We start from the raw sequence: 25097 nt of genomic DNA, 5'->3' as shown, positions 1-25097 counted from the left end.
GCCGACTCTCAACTCAAAGAGCGTAGACTGAAGAATTCCACACACACAACAGTGTTCCCCCTGGGCTACCGTCTGTCCACCACTCCTTCACGCACGCGTGGCCGTTTTATTTCTCAGAGCACTCTGCTCTAAAAATGCATCGAATTTCCCTGTGTGTGTGTTATACGAGACAGGACTGCGTAATCTAGCCCTCTCTCTCTCTCTCTCTCTTGTTCCTGCTGTGTCTCGCTTTCTGCTCCTCCACGGCTGCTTATAAGTGCTAGGCAGCAGCCAGGCACTGAGTGACGCACACCTCCCCTGCCCTCCCCCCTCCCCTCCCCTCTGCCCATTCACTTGTTCATTCACTCCCGGCCAATCGCTCCAGAAGGAGGCGGAGAGTTACTTTTTTTTTTTCTATCTCTGCCGTCAGACGGTCCATCCCTCCTCCTCTCCTTCTGTGTGTGTGTGTGTCTGTGCTATCACTCCCTTGCACCAATGCTGACTAATCAGAGAGAGAGAGAGACAGAGACAGAGAGAGAGAGAGAGAGAGAGAGAGAGAGAGAGAGAGAGACGAGACAATGTGAGTGACAGACAGAATGAGACCGAGAGAACGCGACTGGAAAATAGTGACATTGCTGCTCAGCAAACTGACATGTGAATACCTTTCTCTCTCTCTCTCTCTCTCTTTGGAGCTGTGACAAAGACCCTCTCTCTCTCTCTCTCTGGAGCTGTGACAAAGACCCTCTCTCTCTCTCTCTCTGGAGCTGTGACAAAGACCCTCTCTCTCTCTCTCTCTGGAGCTGTGACAAAGACCCTCTCTCTCTCTCTGGAGCTGTGACTAAGACCCTCTCTCTCTCTCTCTCTGGAGCTGTGACTAAGACCCTCTCTCTCTCTCTCTCTCTCTCCTTGAAGACCAAGAAAAGACCATCTCTGTTTTTTGAGTGGAAATAATGTGACAACAAACCCGCCATTGCCCTTGACTTGACCCAAGTACACAGGCATGCGTGCACGCAAGCAGACACACACAACGCATGCACGCACGCACACACACGCGCGCAAACTCGCAAAGAAAGGCTTATCGAGCGGCACACTTGACCCTAGTCTCGGGCGGCTGGACGCACGTCACTCGTGCACACAAATATCGACACAAAAACGGGAGGACAAAAACACGCACGCATGCACACCAGGGGAAACGGAAATAGTCTCGGAAAGAGAGAGAGAGAGCTGTAAAAGGGAAAATTAAAGAGACGGACTAAAAGGAGAGGAGGGGTCGACAGAGAGCTCTGGGTCATAAAACAATGTAGGGTGGAGAGGGACCCGACGGAGTCAGAGAGGGTAGGCTAGGACGCATGGAAAGTATGTACTGTGATAACAGCCTTTTATGAGGTATTAATAGCTGAGAGAAGGGTGTGGGGGAACAATGTGTGTGTGTGTGTGTGTGTGTGTGTGTGACTGTGCGCTCGCACGCTTTAAGCCTTACAGTTGGAAAAAAACACCCGACGGCCACCCCCAACTCCCCTTCAAGACTAGACTCTGTGCGTGTGTGTGTGTGTGTGTGTGCGCGCGCGCGTGCGTGCATATAGGACAGGTGTGCAGACAACAAAGGCTTGCACAGTGGGACGTCGGACCACTCAGGCCCTGCCTGGGTACTACGGAAAACATGCAGGTCTGTATTGTATGAGCTCACAATGCATCTGTGACTGATGTTGAGAGCTTGTAGATCATGCAATTTATTTTTGCTCTTTAAAAAAAGAGAAAAAAAAAAAAAATGTAATGTTAAATAATTTGAAATATTTAGACTGTAATTAGGCCTGTACCAATTATTAAATGGCCTAATTAAATCACCTAATCGCCATTATTTGAGATTGCAATATTGTTTTGCATAAACATTTAGGAAATAGCAGCTTGTAGATTGGACATTTCCACTATTAATATTATTAGTACATGAAAAGTATAAACTTAAATATAAATATGGAAGCTATGTCACAATCTGCACCTTTAGTTTACGAAACAAAAAAAATATATAATTTCACCGACAGAAACTACCATCTCTTTCCCTGTCTGTCTACATGCAAGCGTTTGCAAAGCCTCTCTGTCTGTCGTCATGTGTGCAGAAGGAAGGAAGGCTGTGGTTTTCCCGAGGAGGAGAGCGCAGCGTTACGGCATGCTTGGCGGTCAAGCGGAACACATAATACTCGACGCTCAAATGACAGGTCATGGTGGGTAAGCAGGGAAAATGCATCCATGCAGGTCAACGTGAGAGGTGGCGGCGTTGAAAGCACATGCTTTTAAACACTTTAACCCATTTTGGGGCTCGGTGCAGGTACCGGTATGACTCGGTGCAGGTACCGGTATGACTCGGTGCAGGTACCGGTATGACTCGGTGCAGGTACCGGTATGACTCGGTGCAGGTACCGGTATGACTCGGTGCAGGTACCGGTATGACTCGGTGCAGGTACCGGTATGACTCGGTGCAGGTACCGGTATGACTCGGTGCAGGTACCGGTATGACTCGGTGCAGGTACCGGTATGACTCAGTGCAGGTACCGGTATGACTCGGTGCAGGTACCGGTATGACTCAGTGCAGGTACCGGTATGACTCAGTGCAGGTACCGGTATGACTCAGTGCAGGTACCGGTATGACTCGGTGCAGGTACCGGTATGACTCAGTGCAGGTACCGGTATGACTCGGTGCAGGTACCGGTATGACTCAGTGCAGGTACCGGTATGACTCAGTGCAGGTACCGGTATGACTCAGTGCAGGTACCAGTAATATCTGCGATATTAAAACTTTTACCACTTATGCCCTCTAGTCCAGTGGTTCCCACACTTTTTCAGACCACGGACCACCCATTTGAAAGCATATGCCTGGGATAAGAGAAGACCTTTGCGGCTCTAGCAGAGATTCTCAATTTCAAGGACCCCCAGTTTGACATGCATTAGTCTACGGGCCCCCATTTAATGACATTTCGATCTCTGGGACCCCCAATTTATATTGGAAAATCACTGTTAGTTTATGGACCAGAACTAACAGTTCCATTTGGTTCCATTTGTACAGTACAGACCCATAAGGGTCCATTAGATTGCAAACTGTCATTTAGCTGGGGACCCCCTGGAACTCCCTCAAGGACCCCTGGGGGTCCCCAGACCCCACTTTGGGAACCACTGCTCTAGTCTTAGTAAAATGGAGTTACTAATGCACTGTACAATTAAATCTCTTGGCCAAGAATATTAGTAAGAATATTAGTAATAAGTAAGAATAAAAGGACCTTTGGTATATGCATCGTCATAAATAATACACCCATTATTCTAAACGAGAGGCATGTTGAAGTCAGAAATGAAGACCAAGTATGCCCATCTGGTCAAAACCATGGAGAGCTCCCTAGATTAGGAGAGACGAGCCATTATTTCTGAGCCGTAAACAAGGAAGTGAACGGCAGCGCGCATGCGCAAACAGCAAGGAGTATGGTGCAGAAGGAGAGGCCAACCCCCCCAAAAAATAAAAAATAAATCAGATTTTTTTTTTTTTATATCAATGACAAAGCGCTAGGTCTGATTGTGTTAATCGATCTTAGTTTTTGCACCACGGATGGGTTTCAGCCAGGCGTACCGATCATACCAGTGCACCAACCAAACAAGCAACAAACAAATGTATTTTTTTAATAGAGTCCCAAAATAAAAGAAACTGAACTGTGTGCGCCTGTTCGCCTGCGGATATAATACCAACACAACTCCCATGAATGATAAACTTGTGTCAGTCGATCAGTACCTCAACACCGGCCATTAACTTGTAGGTTACCTACTGTAGGAGCTAACTTTAGATTGCATTATGTTTTGCAGCATTTAGAGCATACTCTACATATTTTGCAATAGGCCAGGCAGAGGTCAAAGCAATAAGGGCCTTTCTCGGCCCCACCTCTCTCCCTGTGTTTTAGGTTCCAAGATGGCCGCAGCACCAGGAGGGGGTGGCCTTACTGGGCTGCGTTCACAAATTCAAGACACCTGTCTTGCGTTTGTCTTGTGTCTGTGTTTAATGGCCGCTCCAATGCATTTCCAATGGAAGCCCATATTGTTTGACCAAACATTTTGTTTGATGGGGGGGAGGGGGGCAGAACACATCCATCAAAGCTGTGTTCAGACACAAGTCAGGTGTCAGACACAAGGCAAGTGTCTTGAATGCAGCCCAGTAAGGTCATATGTCGACTCCACCCGCTCACCTTTGCCCCACCCCCTCCTGGTGCTGCGGCCATCTTGGATCCTAAAACACAGGGAGAGAGGTGGGGCCGAGAAAGGCCCTGCGTCCTAGTTGCGCGTTTGTTTGCTGTGGGTCACTGAAAATTGAGCCAAATTATCGTTGATGAACTTTTTTTCTATGGTTGAACTTTCCCCCTCCCCTATTTTGGAGGAGTGTTGGCGTGTGCGTGGTCTAATCCAGTGTTGCTTGCTTTCGTCGACTAAGCATTCGCATTCTCACCTCTACTTTGGTAGACTCGCTGTGATTGGGGAGTGGAGTTACATCATTCTTGCATTTTTTATTTGCTGCGTTTGCATTCATACTGCCCGTGTCAACCACAGCAGTGGACTTTATCAATGTGTTCTATGGTGTTAAAATTGAGTAATAGTTAGGACCTAAATTGAGGGAAACGTGGATGCAGTGTGTCAGGGACTGGACGTACAAACTGTGTGTGTGAGTGTGAGTGTGTGTGTGTGCGTGTGTGTGTGCGTGCGTGCGTGCGCGCACGCGTGCGTGTCGCAATAACGGATCGCTACAACTTCACCAACCTGTTTTGAAAAGTAGGGGCTAGCCTACATAAGCCTACATAAATAAACCTGGTAGGTTAATAGGAGTAGCCTACTGTCTACACAAACACTTTTATCTGACTCCAGATCAGCGGAGCCGCCCGTCACGATTCCCGATCCAGGTCTGTACTGCGAGCGCATGCAAAATTGTGCAAATGTGCGATGGAACCCAATCGCCTCCATTCTCTCACTATATATCCTGTACACTGCATTGTCCTTCAGCATATTTGATATATGATCGTCTGGCCATATTGCAATTAGGGCTTCTAGCTCTTCATTAGCTTGTCCATGGGACATCTTTATGCGTCGCTGCGTAATAATGCCTTCTCCTTCCTCATCGTGTGCCAAATACCAACTCACAATTATGGCACATTCATCCCCTATATTTAATGCGATTGCATTCACACCTGTGGTGATTCGCACTCTGCTGCGCTTTGAAGCTAAACGAAACCACCGTTTTTGGAGGATTAGAATTTGTTTGTTTGATACACAGCCAAATTCGATTGAGCCTTCACACCTGCCCAAACGAAGCGCACTTTCTGAAAATAGGCAGCAGAATTTGTTTAAATCGCAGTGAAGCTTTCTGGTGTGAATGCCACCTAAAACTATGACAAAATATTTGTGGGATATCGGTTTTCAATGATGAAAACTAAATAAAAACTAAATAAAAACTAAGCTATGACTTGGTCAGAACTTTGGGTTAGATAGCGATCTATCCGAGTACGATATAAGGCAGTGTTCATTTCGTCCATTAAAGGAAAATTCCATGCTAGAAGGCTTTCTTACCTTTCCTAGTAGTTGTTACGTCCCCACCAAAGAGGTCCAGGTGTTTTATTTGTTGCAAAAACTCCTTATTGGCTATTTCCCCTACCATAAGCCCTCAATGAATTGCATTGAATGGGAATTGAATGGGGCTATGGGGTGTTGTGCAAATTCGCTTATTTCCATCGAAATAAGTAGTAAAGTGTGCCGCTTGGGATATTATTTACATAGGAGAGGATATATACAAAAAAATTATAATTTTGAGCGATGGAAATAAGCAAATTAGCACAACACCCCATAGCTCCATTCAATTCCTATTCAATTCAATGCAATGAATGTAGGGCTTATGGTAGGGGAAATAGCCAATAAGGAGCTTTTGCACAAAATAACACCTGGACCTCTTTGGTGGGGACGTAACAACTACAAAGAAAGGTAAGAAAGCCTGGAAAGCCATGGAATTCTCCTTTAAAACTACAACATTTCGTCAACTGCAAATATTTTCACAGACAAAACTAAAACTAGTTTGATGACCAAAATGATGACTAAATATAATACTGACAATTTCATCAACAAATAAAAACTAGAATGGAGAAGAGATCCAGTAGAACTAAAAGATAAGTCATTTTAGGTTTAGTTGCGCTCGGGTGTTAAGCTCTGAAAATAGAAGATCTACAAGCTCACAATTAAGGTCACAGCTTTCCACTCATTAAAGTGCATGTTATCAGTAATTACAGACAAACTGTCAAGTTCATAACCGCTGACAAAGGGGAACATTATCATTCTTGTGGCTTGGTCAACCAATAAAGGTAAATGTTTGAACTTGATGTTTGAGAAAATGTGGTTTTATTGAAATATTAACCTTGCTTTCATGACATGTACTGATCTTTCAAACAATCACCAGTAGGTTTTCAAACCTTTTTCATTTCAAGGCCCCCTCGTTTGGTATGCAGTGGGCCACGGACCCCCATAACTATGAGAGTGTACAAATGGAGCGAAATGCCTGTCAAGGGTCCATTTGTACGTCTCAGACCTGTAAGAGTCCATTTCATTCCCAACTATAAAAGTACCAAAGTCCTGGCGACACTCGTTCATCCCCTGGATTGCGGAAGTCATTTCTCTATGGAGAATATACATTGGGTTATCTTAGAATAGTCAGTCACAATAACGTTTCCTCACCGTCAGTTGATTCTTCATATCCATACGAGTCAAAAAGTCTACGGGAATTCAGAATTGGGGGAAAAACGCGACCCAGGTAGGATGTGTAACTTACGTCAGACTTCGGTGCTCTATAAATCATTTCGCTCTGGACCTCCTGGGACCACCTAAAAGCCCCCTGGCGGAGGAGTGCAGATGGCCTAGCGGTTATGGTGCATACCACATAGGCTCTAATGCAGGCCTGACAGTGAGTTCAGGGTTCGATTCCCAAGCCTGACGGCCTTTGCCTTGTCTCTTTCTCTCACTCCCCCCCATTTCCTGCCACTCTTCACTATACTATCCAATAAAAGGCAGGTTTTACACAACTCACAATGGTTTAGTTTCTTCCAAAGACTAATCTCATTAATATTCAAAAGTCCTCCTGTCAAAATTCAAACCACCTGAATAATACATGGAAAAACATGAACAGACGTATGAGAATCTTTTTTCCGGAACCAAAAAAGGATCCCAGAATCATCTCCCTTTTGAGTAGTACTGCCTGGAGCTCATCATCTCCCCTGGATAAGAGGGCGTTCTATCTTAGCTCAGCAGTAGAAATGTGTTCTCTCACGCAGAAGACCTGGGTTTGAATCCTGGATAGGACATATATGGGCGACTGTGGCTCAAGAGGTAGAGCAGGTCGTCCAATGATCCATGGGTCGGCGGTTCGAATCCCGGCTCCTCCTGTCTACATGTCGAAGTGTCCTTGGGCAAGACACTGAACCCCAAATTGCTCCCGATGTGCTGGTTGGTACCTTGCATGGCTTCCGCTGCAATCGGTGTATGAATGTATGTGGGAATGGGTGAATGTAATGCACAATCTATGTAAAGCGCCTTGGATAAAGGCGCTATATACCATTACCATTTTAAAGATAAGTATTTCAGTATTATAACCATTTCATATCTCACTTAATATTGTGCAGCGCGGCCTGACCTGGCAAACAAACAGCCATCACTAGAGGAGGAGGCTTAGGGGCTAAAAATAGCAGTTTGTTTTTGCAGAGACGTGTCTGAGAGACGTAGAGATATTATTGACCGGGGAGGGGAGGGGAGAGACGCTTGTGAGCAGGATGCTAAGAAGAGGAGCACCATCAGGACGAACGGACCCAACCAGTGACAGCATTTGATCTTGACAGCAAATTTTGATTTAGTTTTAGTCATAGGAATAGAATGCTATTTAGTTTTAGTCATAGGAATAGAATGCTATTTAGTTTTAGTCATATTTTAGTCATCCGAAAGGTTTTAGTGTTAGACTAGATTTAGTTGACTAAATATCATGAGATTTTAGTTGACTAAATATCATGAGATTTTAGTCGACTAAATCTACATTTGATTTCGTCGACAAAATAATTATTTTGGCTCGATGTGAATAATGATGTAGATTTTACACTTGCATGCTGAAAATATACAATCTTGTAGATACATCTGCAATTGTCAGAGCGCAACCAACCATAAAATATCTTGTCTTTCAGTTCTACTGAATCTCTTCTCCACTAGTCCCTCCCTAACATTTGAGTCTAGTTTTAATTTACATTTAGTCTTAGTTTTAGTGAACGTGCCCACGGAGATGATCACAGCCATCTGATTGATCACGTGACTTCTCCTGCATACAGAGAGCAGGTGTTACTGGATACCGAAAATGACTAATGGTATAGCGCTGTGTGTGTGTGTGCGTGTCTGCGTTTGTGTGTGTGCATGCGCGCGTGTCTCTCTGATGGAAACTTGTGTGTGTGGAAAAATGAGTTGTGTAATAGTGGTGAGCTCTCAACTAAGTGTTGTTTGTTGATGTTAAACATTACCGTGTGTGTGTGCGACACAGAGAGAGAGAGAGAGAGAGAGAGAGAGAGAGAGAGAGAGAGAGAGAGAGAGGAGGTGCAAATCATCCCCAGACCTCAATCCCATCCCACTGCGGTCTATGTCTATGTGGGTGGGTGTGAGAGAGAGAGAGAGAGAGAGAGAGAGAGAGAGAGAGAGAGAGAGAGAGAGAGAGAGCGAGCACTCAGCCCTGCATTTTTTCCATGCTCATGTTTTGGTTTCATCTTCCCATTTTTTCCATTCTCTCACTTGGTGTACACACACACACGCAGGCACGCACGCATGCAGGCACGCACACACACACACACAGGCCCTGACACAAGGTACATGGAACCATGGAAAGTGGAAGCACTAAGCCTTCGAAGGTTCGGACCTTTGCTCGTTACGTTGGCACACGAACCTCAATGAATGGACTGGAACAGCGGTCCCCAAACCTTTTTGACCGTGCTCCCCCTGTTACCTCCTGACCTAGCTTTGGCCGAAAATGATACATTTTTGAGTGGTGTAAACCACTCCTACAACTGGCTTTTGTGTGCAGAAAAAATGAGCATGGTTGCTATGTTCAAAATTATTTCTGACGTAATTAAATCACACCCGGGTGAACTGGATGACCGTAGCAACCATGCTCATTTTTTCTGCACAAAAAAAGCCAGTTGTGAAATCACATCCGGGTGTAATTTAATTACGTCAGACATTACGTCAGACCACAGCTGATCATGCTATATAAAACCTTACACCACTCAGTTCACACAGGTGTGATTTTTTAATATGATTATGGCAAATAATCACAGAATGTCACTGCACTGAGAGATATGCAGCTGCTGTATACTAACTCCCGCAGCTGCTCTATACATCTTCTTACAACAGTGTTTTACCGGATTTTGCCGTTTGTGTTAAATAACACCATAAAACTGCCATTACCGTTTTCATGTCACGCACCCCCTAGAGGGCGTCCGCGCACCAGTGTGGGAACCCCTGGGCTAGAACGTCCTGCTTTTTTCCTTTTTTATTCATTGTTTTTTACATGAACAATATATATCAGAATGTCCAGCCCGGTCCTGCTAAAACCCGACAAGGTTCTGCAATACAATAATCCCGAGTCCAACACCATATTAATGCAATATCTCCCTCTGACATGCAATTTCTCTGATGCGTGCAGTCGCAGCACGCAACTACGGTGCTCTTTCGCGCAGATAGCCGACCCTACATGCAAACAAACCAACTAGAAAAAGGCATAGGTAGCATAATCATGCCTGTAAGTAATTACAGTTCTATGGTCTACCTTGCTTTCTTTGGGGTGAACTGTAAAGAATGATCTTACAAACATTATCCCCCCAAATAAATATCCATGAGACCTAACTATGTAGGCATGGGATACTTTATAATGAGTCTTATATGAGCCTCATAATTAACAGTTTATTTTTGCGTCTGGAAGCGCTGTGTCGCCTCATCCAACAAACGCAGATCTCCCAGGTAAAGCTTGATTTTGTTTGGTCGTACCACGTGTTGCATCATGCTGAAAATAGCCGATCTGCAAGCTCACAAAGCTGATCCATTATTTATTCAGCATGAGTCACGGACCACCATTTGATGAGATTTAGCCTCTCGGACGCAAGAATATTTTGTTGTTGAGGGGCGTGTCCTATATACACGTTTAATGTTAGTTTTTCCTTAAACAACCATTAAAAACGCCATTGACAATGAAGGAAAATCCAGCAACATTGGACATTCAATACATACGTTGGATAAATGTTAAATTGTTAATATGGGATTGGGAACTACACAGAGAAGAAAGAGGTGGCTCAGCTCAGCTGTCACCACTACGTTTCTAAGGCAGAAAAAGCAGCATGCAGGGCAGGGATTGAAGGGAGGCCACGGGGGCCATGGCCGTCGTTGCCTTTGTGCCCCTCAAAAAAATAAAAGTCATGCCCTGAGGCCACAGTGGCCTTAATGCCCCAGCTGACTGTACCACTTTATCCTCCGTCTCTTTCTTGTCAATATGTCGACACCAGTGTCTCTTTCTTGTCAATATGTCGACACCAGTGTCTCTTTCTTGTCAATATGTCGACACCAGTGTCTCTTTCTTGTCAATATGTCGACACCAGTGTCTCTTTCTTGTCAATATGTCGACACCAGTGTCTCTTTCTTGTCAATATGTCGACACCAGTGTCTCTTTCTTGTCAATACGTCGACACCAGTGTCTCTTTCTTGTCAATACGTCGACACCAGTGTCTCTTTCTTGTCAATATGTCGACACCAGTGTCTTTCTTGTCAATATGTCGACACCAGTGTCTCTTTCTTGTCAATATGTCGACACCAGTGTCTCTTTCTTGTCAATATGTCGACACCAGTGTCTCTTTCTTGTCAATATGTCGACACCAGTGTCTCTTTCTTGTCAATATGTCGACACCAGTGTCTCTTTCTTGTCATGTAGACACCACCAGTGTCTTTTGTTGAGATTCTGTTCTTAACCCATCTTTAAACCACTCCAGTGAATTTGATTGGTGCAGGGCTGAGCATTTATGTTTATGTATTGTTTATTGAAGGATCAGAGACACATGACTGAGCCTCTAGTCTTCCTGGGGTCCTGAATAAAACAAATACAATACAAATGTAGAACTAAAAATACAATTGAATAGCAGATAGTATCCATAACGCTCACACTCAATGATTTTTTTTTTTAATGTTTTTTTTGCGGCTTTCGCCTTTATTTTATATAGGAGGGACAGAAAGTAGGCTGACAGGAAATGGGGGAGAGAGATGGGGGGGTGACATGCAGTAAAGGCCGTCGGGATCAGGAGTCGAGCCCGCGGCACACTGCCAGACTCGGACTACCGGCCAATGTGCCTGGACCGCTGAGCCACAGCCCAGGCCAATGAATTCTTTCAATGGACTAAAATTGTTTTATTTGATGGCCTTCCTGCCCTGGCATTTGGCCTTGCCCCTAAAACATGACAAACCTCCAGGCCTGGCAGCACGTGTCAAATATTAGAAGGAAGCATTCTGTTAAATCCAGTCTTAGAACAGCCAAATGTCACTGAAAACACTACGAGACTCTTATTCAATATTCGTACTCAATATTTTAGTGAATAAATTTGCCGTTTTACATGTTATGTGAATTACTCCTAAATGGATAGTCATTTATTTAAATCTACACAGTCAACCGTTTAAATGTTCCAACCAGGATAATGGAGGAACCTACAGTAGCTGAAAACATGACACTAATATAGTATTAGGTTAGGTCAGTGGTTCCCAAAGTGGGGTCCGGGGACCCCTAGGGGTCCTTGAGAGTTCCAGGGGGTATCCAGCTAAATGATAATTAGGAACCAAATGGACCCTTAGTAACTCCGAGTGTACAAATGGAACCAAATGGACCCGCTCTCAGAGTTAAATTAACTATGATTTTACAATATACGTTGGGGTCCCAGAGATAGAAATGCCATTAAATGGGGAATTGTAGCCTAATTCATGTCAAACTGGGGGGTCCTTAAAATTAAACTGGTTGAGAATCACTGCTAGAGCCGTAAAGATCTTCTCTCATGGGGGTCCTTGGCATATCTCTTCAAATGGGGGTCCGCAGGCTAATGAGTATCATTTTGGGGGTCCTTGACATGAAACAGTTTGGGAACCACTGGGTTAGGCACAATGAATATCAGCATTTTTTTGGTCCATGAATCCATGAAATACCAGGATAATAGCCTGCCACTGCAATGGCATTGCAACACATTGTAAGCTGGTAGATCAGCTCTCTGCTTTCTCGTACAACGGATAGTGACATTCCCTGAATGTTCGTGCTCAAAAGAATGGTGCAAAAATGTTTAACGGATCTAGATTAACCCATTTTGACCTGAGATCAGATTCTAAAAATGTCTTCTACATCCTGACAGTTTTCTATGTCAGTCGTTCTTCGTTTTTTTTTAAATAGCAGATCTACAAGCTCATAGCGCGCCACTCGGTGGCGCGCTATGAGCTTGTAGATCTGCTATTTTTCAATAGCTAAAGCATAACATAATGCTAACACCAAAAGGGGTTAAAAAAAATGGGTTAAAAACTGGAAATGAGGCAAACAAGGACATTGGTGAATGAAACCTCATTGTGTCAGACTGTTGATCTGTGCAGGCGTGCACGTCGTCAGAATGAGGAACAGTGAATGGTTCTCATCCAGCGTGCGTACAGTAGTCAGCAATGACTCAGTGGATACAGTCAGTGTATCGACAGGTCACACTTTCCATTGGCCCCCACTATGGCCAAGTCTCTCTGTGTGTGTGTGTGTGTGTGTGTGTGTGTGTGTGTGTGTGTGAGAGACAATGACTGGTCATTTTACTGGGAGAGCTGGGTTTAAGAGATAAACGTCCAACTTCATGAAGCAGGTGCTGGTCACTCTCTCTCTCTCTCTCTCTCTCTCTCCACTATGCTTAGTAATAAAACAGGAATGTTTCCTTGCACTGACTCTCATAAATAATTCACAGAATGTCCAATACTGTATGTATGATGTACAAGGGCTTGCATGCTGAGTGTATTGATGTGGTACCATAGGAGGTAACAGGCAAACGATCAAAATAACAATTCTGCTACATTCTCTAATTGCCTAGACTTCTTGTAAATCAAGTAATGCAGATGCTTGACAATATTGTAACTCTGAGAGTGTAAAATGACACCAAATGGACCCCCCAAATTGGTTTCAATTGCGCTCTCAAGAGTTAAAGATCTATAAGGGTCCATTTAGTTACCATTACCAACTCTCCATCATTTAGTTGGGGACCACCTGGAACCTACTCAAGGACCAGTGTCGGTCCCTGGAAACACTGGTTGAGGGCAGAGTGCAACAGCCCACCAAATAATGATCACAAATCCATTGATTCGTTTACTTTTGAACAAATACTTTTGAGCAAAATACAGACTGTTGGTGACAGTTATATGGGTCACGTGGTGTTGCGTGCTACGTCACTCATAGTAAAGTCAGCTGTTCGCAAGGCGGCATTTCATGAATGGAAGGAGAGAGGGGGTGAACGGGGAAGGTCCAACTTTGTTGACCGCAATCGCTTTATATGCTATGATTCACTGTGGTAATGAACTGTTTTAACTTTAATAAAATATAACAAAAGCAGTACTCTGGCCTAGAGCTCATGCAGACGACGACTAAAGCAGCGAGTCTGACAGCTAAAGGTTTCCCCGCTTTAGCCTCTCTGCGTCTTATATGTTTATCAAGATAGACGCCATACACAGACTATGACTTCAGTTTAACTGAGTCAGCAACTCAGCATCCACCAACACCTTATCAGAATGAAAACAGGTGCTCATGTGAACGCTTCCTGCGCGCACACACACACACACACACACACACACACACAGTGGAATTTTTGGTCATTTGATCTCGTCAGCTGACCCACCAGAATTCCTTGCAGACGAGCAGTGGAAATGAATGGTAGGAGGGCAAGAGAGAGAGAAAACAAGTCATCTTTTCACCCGGGGAGACTCTTTGTCTCTTGGCTGTTTTCTATTCCACTGTCGTCAGCAGCCTGGCCGCTACAGCACGCCCCCAAACACTGACTGCTTTGTCCGTTTGTTTGCTTGTCTCTCTGTGTGTGTGTGTGTGTGTGTGTGTGTGTGTGTGTGTGTGTGTGTGTGTGTGTGTGTGTGTGTGTGTGTGTGTGTGTGCTATTGTGCGTGCGTCAGTGTTGAATTGACAGCAATTTTTGATTTTCTTTGTGTTTTGAATACAATTTATTTAGATTGAATCATATTTTAGTCAAGTAAAAATGTTTGTGTCTAGTTTAGTTTTTTTTAATCACCTGACATGGGGGAGTTTCCCCAGTTGGACGTAGCGCGTGGAAGGAACACGTTATTGCAACCAGTTCATTTCTCCTCCATCAGGTGCCCCGGCTGACCGATTCGGCAACGGACATAATCAATTATAGAAAATTTGTCTTTTTTGACCATTGAAGCATCCGTAGGTCTCCCTTTGCTCATCTAAACCAATCACAGCAATTGGGGCTTGGGGGGATGGAATGTTATTAAGCACAGTCTTGTTTGGGATTCGCCAGAGCCATAGAGTAAGACTGACTTACGACATTGAGGCCAGGGGTCTGAAAACAGCGCTTGAGCGCTGTTCATGCAGCCTGGAGAGTGACAAGCTGGAGTTTGAAATACGTTTTCAACGAGGGCGGTGCAAACATCAGCACTTTTAGGCACGTGTGCAACATGACAACTGTTTATTATTAACTATTGTACAGTGACAACATAGAAGACATGCTGACTTCTATGGAATCCAAAGGACTGAAATCAGTTTGTGGCGTCTGAGAACTTGAACCCATTTTGACCTGAGATCAGATTCTAAAAATGTCTTCTACATCCTGACAGTTTTCTGAAAAAGCTATGTTTCTATGTCAGTCGTTCTTCGATTTTTCAAAAATAGCAGACCTACAAGCTCGTAGCGCGCCACTCGGTGGCGCGCTATGAGCTTGTAGATCTGCTATTTTTCAATAACTAAAGCATAACGTAATGCCAACACCAAAAGGGGTTCCCGCCCAAAATGGGTTAATCCATGCACCACCATACCACCAGCTACCATTTAGGACTATATACTCTATTTGCAGATGTATTTATTTGCTTCTGGAGTGAACGAGTGAACCAGCCTTTCCCTATATATATATATATACCAATTACAAAACCAGTAATTCACTGCACTTACTGGTAGACATTGCCTCACCCAACTCTTTTGTTTCTGATGTTGCTGATGGTATAAATGGATTGTAACACCCAGTCCCATTCAGGTATGTTAGGCACAGGCTTGGCTCATGGGAGGACGACGCCCCTGCCAAGGCACTTTGGATAATAACATCATATCCTGTGTTTGTAAAAACTATTTGCAGATTTATTTAGAGAATTCTTGTTTCTGGAGTGAACGAGTGAATCAGCCTTTCCCTACATCATTATGTTGCTACATTTTTTCCCAAACACGAGTGACTCACTGATCTGATCTTGGCTGTTATTGACTGCATGCGTTCAGAATAGACGAAAGCAGCACAGCGCAGAAACAGTACAGAAAACACTACACTACAGATGGATGGTAGTCTTCATAAACAACTTCAACCTCTTAAGACCCATATACTTTGTCATAAGTCAAATAATAACAAAAACCGTCTGATCGAACTCATAACATGTGTGACGCGTATAGCTGCAATTTTTGTATTTTCTTTTTTTTACGATTTCCCACCAATAATAACCAATGCCCAAAATAAGGACTCCAACGTGGCTGAAATCTGATCAAACTCATAACACGTGTGACGCGTAGATGGGCTATTGGATTGAATGGTAGCTGAAACCATTGTTCCTGCAAAACGTAAGTAAAATGGGTTATTCGTCATGTAAAATGTCATAATTCGTGACAACCCTGGTTGGGTGAAAGTGTGTGAAGTCTTTGTGGTCCTAGCTGTGACAGAAAATGAAGTCACACAAAGACGAACTGGAAGTTACAGTGTGAGGTCAGACTGGAGTCAACAACACTGGTGGTATGGTATTCCTCCACAAATTAACCTGACCCAGCCCCGCCCCCAAACCACCAATTCCTTCTAATGACCTTAATGGGTTTTTACTAGAGCGAGAGCTTTGTCAGCATCTGACAAATGACAAACTCTTTTCCATCCAGTCGGTCTTTTCCACTGCAGAAACACCTGCACAAGACTCCCCATCACATGCACACACACACACACACACACACGCACGCAGTACGCACGCACGCACACACACATAATGACAGGGCTGTAATGAATGATTGCTAGGCTAGCGGTCCCATTCTGCCACACCCGTTTGGTGAGGAGACAGTCTGACTCAAGTCTTCCACTGTGGAATTCCACTGCTTTTTCCACTCAAAAACACACTCTCATTGCTTATCAGTGTTGATTTTGTCAACTAAAACTACGGTATGATGAAAAATGTTCATCGACTACCTTTTTTTAATTACGAAAACAAAACTAAAACTAAATAAAAACGAACCTACGGTGACTAAAGTTGATAATAGTTGAGAAAGTAGAATAAAATGTTAGGGGACTACTAGTGGAGAAGAGATCCAGTAGAACTAAGTCATTTTATGTTTGGTTGTGCTCCAGTGTTGCACTGCACGCATCGCAGTGCAACGTGTTGTGAGCTTGTAGATCGGCTATTTTCAGCATGCAACCAAGTGTAAAATCAGGCATTACAATGCCATCAAGGCCTGCCAAAATACATTTTTGTTGACAAAACTGTAGATTTACCTTACAGGTCTGTAACTCTGAGAGTGTACAACCAAATGGACCCTTACGGGTCTAACTCAGAGTGTACAACCAAATAGACCCTTACAGGTCTGTAACTCCAAGAACAAATGGAACAAAATGGACCCTTACAGGTCTGTGACTTTGAGACTTTGTTACAAATAGAACCAACTCTGAGAGTTGAACCACTGATCTAGAATACATACAAATGCCATCAACAAGTTAAAGTGCAGCTGCAAGTTAGTAAAATAATAATATATAAATAGTGCAGTAAGAGTACAAAACATCAGTCGTGCAACATCAACTGAAGCATTCAAAAATATTACTGTACGATGAATGAAAAATCATGGGACAAATTACGTGGTATAGGATCGGCATACTGGCATATTGGAATGTGCTAATAAATCAAAACACATGGACATTCGACATCATCAACTTGCGACAGGAGTTGTCACTATTGAGTGAAAGATGAACCATTGCCAAAATGAATAAAATATTGAAGGTGTTTTTAATTTATTTATAGAGGTCAAGTACTGTATAAGTTTACAGATATAGAACACAAGGTTCAAACGGAGGTGTCGAGGGTTGTTGAGATGCTCATTATCTAAATGACCCTCTAGACACAGATGAAATTTTATGGCCATTTGGAAGGTTAGAATGACCCAGTAATGACTGGAATGAATGAGTGTGTGTGTGTGTGTGTGTGTGTGTGTGTGTGTGTGTGTGTGTGTAAAAATCACATATTTGCTCTAGATCAGCTGTGTTGTGTAATTGGGTCAGACTTGCATAACCTTTGTGTCAGAGGGTTGAGTTTGACTCCATGAATCATGGAATTTTCACACGATACATACAGTAGTAGTTACTTCACAAACACAGGCTGTGCGGACACACGTTGGTATTACTGGCCTTGTGCGGACAGCAACAATTTAGGATAGCTATGCCATTTTTAACTTTTTCTTGTAATTTCCTAAACTAATACCCTAACTGATTCGAAAACCTAAAACTAGCCTAAAAAAATCAGACCTGTCTGAAGTGAGTGGTGCAACAGCGCCCCCTGTTGGTACCCTAAACAGACAGACAGACAGGGATGGACGGACGGACGGACGGACGGACGGACGGACGGACGGACATTGCTGGTTCTAGGAGTGGTTGCACCACTCAAAAAGCCCCTCCCTTTCAAACAAATAAACTGGAATGCTGTTTTTTCCATGTTTGGAACTCAAAAGTATAGGAATACCTTTACCTAGCGTCACCAGACTTTCCACCTCGGAGGAAAGCCTGGCCCATGTGATCGGGTCTAGGCCACCGATACTGAAAAAAATACACCCTTGTGAACCGAGTGGTGCAACTCCGTGTGGGATCCCCGGAACTTCCAGACCCACATGAAGACACCCAGGGTGGCGGCCGGTTCCGGCGAGCCGCCCTTTCTCTCTCTCTCTCTCTCTCTCTCTCTCTCTCAATTAGCAGGCAACAGTGCAACACTATCTCTCTCCGTTTCTAGCACAACAGCGCCACTTTTGCCCCTATTGGTACCCTAGGGACATACGGACATATAGGGAGGGACGGACATTGCTGTTCCTTGGAGTGGCTGCACCACTCAAAAAACAAACAACACAGTGGTTCCATTTTCTCGGCGCCGCTTTGTTCCCCAAACTACTAGTTTAGTCTCGCCAGTCGCTACACGTTGAAATAAAAGATGGAAATGCCAAACTATTCCTATATTTGTGATGCCCTTGATCGCAGGGAATTATTTGTGGTAATTCTGGTTCCGGCTTGATGGTTCCGGCCTGATGACCGCAAAGCAGTGACTACAACATGACACGAGTTATTTTTTGAGTGGTGCAACCACTCCAAGGAACAGCAATGTCTGTGTTCACCTATGTGACTCGTGTTAATGTGTGTGACTTATGAGTACCAGTAGGGGCGCTGTAGTGCCAGAAACAGAGAGAGAGAGATAGTGTTGCACTGTTGCCTGCTAATGAGAGAGAGAGAGAGAGAGAGAGAGAGAGGGGGGGGGGGGGGGGGGGGGAGTTGCACCACTCAGTTCACATGGGTGTGATTTTTTATTTCCGCTCAGAAATCCTAAAATGATCCCAGGCTAGAAATACCTTGTACACACGCGCAAGCACACACGCACACGCACACAGACACAAACACACAGAGGCCTACCTTCAGAGTGGCGTCATTGAACAGGTGCTCAGCCACTTTGCAGGCGATGAGGGCGTTGGGCAGCTCAGTGAACTGGACTTTGACTGTGGCCTCTTGTCCTGGGCTCTTCTCTGACTGCTGCATGGCGACTGGGACTCGACTGGGTCACAACGAAACGGGAGGAACAACAACAGTCAGAGAAGGCTGCGCACGTCAGGAAATGAAATATGAAAAAACGAACGAAATATGAAAAAAATAATGTATACTGTATATCAGGGGTCGGCAACCTTTTTGACAAGTGCCATGTTTCCATTTTCTTGATTATCAGTGTGCCATATCAACATAGTTTAATTATGTCACCACATGAAAATGTAATATTTCCATCTGATTTTGATTGTCCATAGGCTGTACATAATATTTTTATGTGGCCTATTTTCTCTCACACAGACTCAGAGCCCAGAATTTGAGTGAATGTAGAATTTAATAGATGTGAGGGGATTTTTTTGAATACTTCTTAATATTAAAATAAAATATCTCTCACACACTTATGCCAGTGGCAGTGACCACCCTCCCCTGTGCCAATGTTGGCACCCGTGCCTGAGGTTGCCTACCCCTGCTGTATATGTATGCAACAGCTTTAACGTAATTATTAAATTTAATAAATAAATAAAAAATAAACATGAGTCTCCACAGTCCACATCTCTTTAATAAGAAAATACATTTCCAGGTGGGATGCCAATTTCATCCAATCAGGAGAGATATCCCATTCATCAGCTTCTGTTTTATAGACAGACTACTAGAGTCCCAGTTCCAAATTTGTCTGCTGATTTTTGTTTATCAATTCACCACATCCAATTTCACTTGATTATCCGAGTACCCTTATGAGTTGAATTGAGTACATTGAGGACCCAAATGGAAACAAGCCAATAGGCTTTCTTAGTACTTCCATGTCCATGCAAACTGTTAATTAATGAACTGAATTCAATCAAAATTCTCTCTCCTGTTTGGATAAAATTGCTGGATATCCCAGTTACTGAACATTCTAAACCAATATGGGAATATAAAGCTATTTAGCAGCTCTCTCTACATAGTTCATAGTGTACAGTATATGCATTGTGTACAGGACAGCACAGATACATACCTGCAATAAGCCCGTAACCATTAATTCATGACAGTCCGTGTTGGAACTGGTCAGTTTGCACCGTACTATTACAGCTTTAAACAGAGCTCCCTACAACAATGACGTTATACTGCAGATAGCTTGCCTAGTAGCATCTCATGCTACCCTAATGTTCCTACTTACAAAACAAAACCGCCTAGTAAAAAACACACAGTGAAATCCGCCGGTTTCTTCATCAACACAGTTCTGGGGTTTGTGTGGGTGGTTGTCTTCTCAGGGAGATAAAGGTATCGTTTTACAAATGAAGTATGAATGGATAAATATAAGAGAGATGGATGTTGTGATGATGAAGCTGCTGCTCCTGCTAGCTAGGGCCCGAGATGAGAAGATCATTGCTGTTGCCAGGTTTTGAGAGAAGTAAGCCAACGAGGTCTATGAAAACAAGAAGGCCAAAAGAAGCGACACATGATCAGTGAAGTAGTGAACACTATTTGAAAATAGCAGATCAACATATATATCATACATATATTATATATGAAATATATGTATGATCACAGACATTCTAGGGCTAATCTACAAGCAATGTGACGCCTGAGTTCTGTGCTTGAAATTAACTGTTAATAAATACTTAACCGCTATTTTCACACACAAAAAATCTAATATATATATATATATATACCGGGATCCACACACACACACACACACACACACACACACACACACACACACACACACACACACACACACACACACACACACACACACACACACACACACAATAGGCTAATATCTTTCAATACATTTTAAATACACACATCTTGTGTGGCAACTGGCAAGATGTTTTTTGCATAGCACTGAATATTTGTATTGTTACTATTGTATGTCATACATGTCATTAAATGTTCATATATGAACTAAAGGACCCAAATCAATGGAAACAAAGGCCATAGGCTTTCTTCGGTTATGAATCATCTTAGCAGAACTGTACCTTCCTGTGCTTATTTTCTGCAAACTGTTAATAAAGTATTCAATCAATCAATCAATCAATCAATCAATCAATCAATTGATCAATGCCGGGGCCAGGGGTCCCTGGCACAACATCATATTTTCAGATGGACAAATACATATTAATTTCGTGGTCCTTGACAATGAAAATGTTTGAGAACCACAAAACAACATTTAGGAAACAAGGCCAAAATAAGCAACTAGAAGACTTGAGAAACAAGACCCAAAAAAACAAGCCGGATGTCGCTTATAATAAGCAGACATGGCAACACTGATGAGAATGATATGACGTCACGTCAAGTTCAACAGCTGATGTGCGCATCCGGTTTAGGAGAATTTCCTTTCCCATCCTTCCCATGATCCTTCCTCCTCTCTATGTCCTCCGCAGATCTACAAAACATCTGCGTCCGTCAGCGTCACTGTGGTGATTTACAAAACATGAATACTTACATGCTGAAACTATTCATATCCTTTTTATGGTTAATCTTCATCGATTTATTTTTATTTTAATGGGTAAATTCAAGAACATTCCTCACACTGAGGCCTTGCTTAACAATATATATTATTAATAGAACGTAAATGTAATACAATATTATTATCACGTATTTATTAACGCCCAACCGCAAACACATTTAAATTAGCATACGAATTTAACTTGCTTTACATTGCCCTCTTGTGGGCAATAGCCAATAGACAAGGCATCTATTTTTTTTATTTTGGGGGGTCACGCAGCCTGAAAAGCTTTAGAACCCCACTGGTCTAATTAATGCATACCAAACTGGAGGTCCTTGAAATTATTATTATTTCTTTTTTTTGAGAACCATCGACTCAGAAGGTTAGCGTGCAGATCATATTCGAGCTGATCCATAAGCCTACAGTACATCATTTATATCTAAGCACTAGAGCATCCTAACTCGTATCATGTACATCTGTACACAGTCAAATCATATCAGTGTTTATAAAAGTCTGAGGGTGTACTAATTGAACCAAATGGATGTATGTATGGATGTATTCTGAGATGCTTCATAGGGAACTTATTGGTTCGGAATGGATACAGGATAGGTGGGCACTAGGGACATCTGGGCACCTCGATGTAAAATCACCTTTTTTCCCCCAAAATGTTGAAAAATAAAATATTTGAAAAAAGTATTATTATTATTAAATTATTATTATTATTATTATTATTATTATTAAAGTATACATGATATGAACGTGCACGATACATCATTATCCTTCAACTTCTTGTTTATGCCCCAAAATGACTGAATAACAGGTTTTGTTGCAATTTGGAGCAATTGTAGAATGTATTAGACCTTAATTGTCGAATGTTAAGCATGTTGTAAGCGTATACATGTATACTTTACTTTACAGCATTATCCAAATATATATATATTTTTTTACATTTGCTTTTAGTTTTAAGTAACCCAACCACAAGTCAGGGAAAAAGCTCCATATCTATTTGACACTCTGTGCATGTTCCTTTGTATAATTTTATAATAGCCTACTTTATTATTCAGAAACGTAAAGCATGTGGTATTGTCAGATATTTATGCTGAAAGTATAACACTAACCCTATGTATTTAATTCATCAACATATATGAAACAAATAAGTTAACACAATGATACATGTCATCAACAAATACAAGACACAATATGTAGGCTACAAATGAGAAAAAGCAAAAACTGCAGCAGTGAATGACACCTCCTTTTGATGGGAATTTACATTTACCTCCACTTGTGGTCTCTTTGATAGATTTTTCCTTTCTTTTTTTCAGGCCAGTTTTGAAAGAAACCCTATTGGTGTCAGGACATTCCACATCTTGGTGGCAGAGTTCTATAGAATTTGTTTTAAATTCTCTCTCTCTCTCTTGTTTTAAATAAACCAGATCATGGCCGCTCCCTCTGGTGTCGTGGCGAAGCCCTCTGTGCTCCTGTACTCAGTGGCGGCCTTATATATGTTTCAATCGTTTCAATTGAAACGGGCCTCGAGCCTCCAGGGGCCTTTTTCGAAAAAAAAAAAAAGGTAAGGTTGTAGTAGTAGAAGTAATATTGCATTGCATCGCAGCCTTCCAATCAGCCTTGTCAATTATTCAGTCTCATCCGGTACGTCCACTTACCTAGTTGGCAGCAGCTAATAATCACTGCAGGTGCTCGACCTGTCATGTCTATGTGTTGTTTGGTTGTAATTGTTCCCACTTCCCAGTGTGTGCACTCACTGCACTAGCAGTGCTGAGAGTTGCGATTGCATCATTGTATAGCGCCTATGCTGCCTTCCAGTTATACCTTAAGTAAAAAATTGTTTAATCAAGCTGCTTTTGTGTATTTTTCTACTTGGCTGTGTATGCTGTTCATGCTTTGAAGTCCGATAATACACACTGACAAAAAAATAATAATAATGATTCATTATTAAAATGATGATGTCATGAATGGGGCCTCCCGATCCTTAAGGCCGCCCCTGTACTGTAGGTGTGAAAACCTTTTCAGATACATGTTTCTTATATAAGGTGCACAGTCAGACCCAGCAGAGCGTGCGTGCGGTCGTGCGGAACTTAAGGAACTTTAACCCGAGTGGTGCCGGTCACTGGGTGGCATAGCAGTTTAAGCCCTTGGTCATGTGGGGATCAGCCACAACTTAATCCTCTGGGGGGGAGAGAGAGGGAGAGAGAGAGAGGAAATGTGCATATTATTGGCCAACTGTGCCTATAGCACAATATGCACTTCCAGCCCTCATAGCCTTAAGTGAAAGTGGCAGCAGTTTGTGTGTTTTACTTGACACCGAGTTCCCTGCGACGTCCAAACTCTACACCTAGATGAACTCCATTGTTCTTGGCACTTGAGACCCACAGACCTGGAGCTCCACCTCCACCTCTCCCTGGAACCTCAGACACACTCCAGACGTGTCGGATCTATTCAGTGTAATCTCACATCTTGGAATACTGCTCCGGACTCGGCGACGTCTCTCTCTCTCTCTCCTCTAAGCTCTGTTTGGACCCGTGACCTTCCCAGGAATCTTGGCATCTTTTTTAGAACCTCTGACCCAGTAAGTGTTATCATTTTCTCTAACACTTGCCGACCCTCCCCCCGCCCCAACCACATGGCCCAGTCGGACTGCCAACCGAGCGCGGACCTGTCGAGCAGTGCCGTGGTCCACCATCCCGTGGGACCCTGCGCCGAGCTCCCGTCCGAGAGAGGGGGAGAGGGGGAAGAGGGGCAGGGGGAGGAGGCGGAGGTAGAACTGGCAGAGGAGGTAGGGGAGGATGCTTTGATAATGGGTGAGCGGGGAGAGAGGGATGAACGGACAGCGGGAGAAGCTGGGCGGGCTCCGGATGGCATCGAGGAGCGGGCGGAGGGCCGGGGGGACGGAGAGGCGAAGCGACAGGATGGGGGAAGCGAGGGAGAGCTTCAGTGGAAGGACGGACGTGTGGAAGGAGAAAGCGAAGGAGAGGAGGAGAAGTTAAAAGGATCGGGGAGAGACACTGACAGTTTGTGTGGCTTAGAAACAGATTTTGGGGAAGAGACAGACAGAGAGAATGTAGATGACACCATGAGAGATGGAGAGACACGGCTGCCGGTGGTATCAGGTGTGGATAGTGAGAGTACAGGTGACACGGGGGATGGAGGTGAAGACAAGGAGGAACAACAGGCATTGAAGGAGAAGAGCACAGAATCACCTGTCAATGGCACAGAAACAATGGAGGCTGAACCACATGCTTTAACAGAGTGCACAGAATCGCCTGTTGATGGCAAAGAAAAGATGGATGCTGTTATTCCCTCCACAAGTGAGTCAAAACAAAGCCTGTCTGAAGAGTCTGAAGGAGTCACGGCCATGTCACCGGTCTTAGCCGCAGCGTCTGTCACGACAACAGGACAGGTCAAAGTTCAGGAGGATTCCCAGCAGTGCTCAGTTGCCGGTGATGATGTCACCGGTGAAGAAGTGGAGGCCAATGAACCAATCAGCCAGTCAGCACATGAAGACGAAGTTACAGGACTCGACAAGACGGGCAACGCTGTCGACGTCACAAAGA

At 43.6% G+C, this 25097-nt stretch overlaps 1 protein-coding gene across 1 annotated transcript in view; it reads right to left on the bottom strand.

Moving 5' to 3' along the window:
* rcan1b (regulator of calcineurin 1b) overlaps positions 1 to 20479 on the bottom strand; it is a 35021-nt gene extending 14542 nt beyond the window's left edge. The window contains exons 1-2 of the mRNA XM_079494972.1: positions 20089 to 20479; positions 18969 to 19107 (exon numbers count right to left, since the gene is read on the bottom strand). Of these exons, the coding sequence (XP_079351098.1) occupies positions 18969 to 19091 (123 nt within the window). The 5' untranslated portion in view covers positions 19092 to 19107; positions 20089 to 20479. The remainder of the gene's footprint in view (positions 1 to 18968; positions 19108 to 20088) is intronic.
* Between the last annotated feature and the right edge of the window lie 4618 nt (positions 20480 to 25097).

This window comes from Electrona antarctica (genome assembly GCF_951216825.1).
Source record: "Electrona antarctica genome assembly, chromosome: 24".
Lineage (NCBI taxonomy): Eukaryota > Metazoa > Chordata > Actinopteri > Myctophiformes > Myctophidae > Electrona > Electrona antarctica.
The sequence above is the reverse complement of the archived record's forward strand: the minus strand, read 5'-3'. Positions and strand labels throughout refer to the sequence as shown.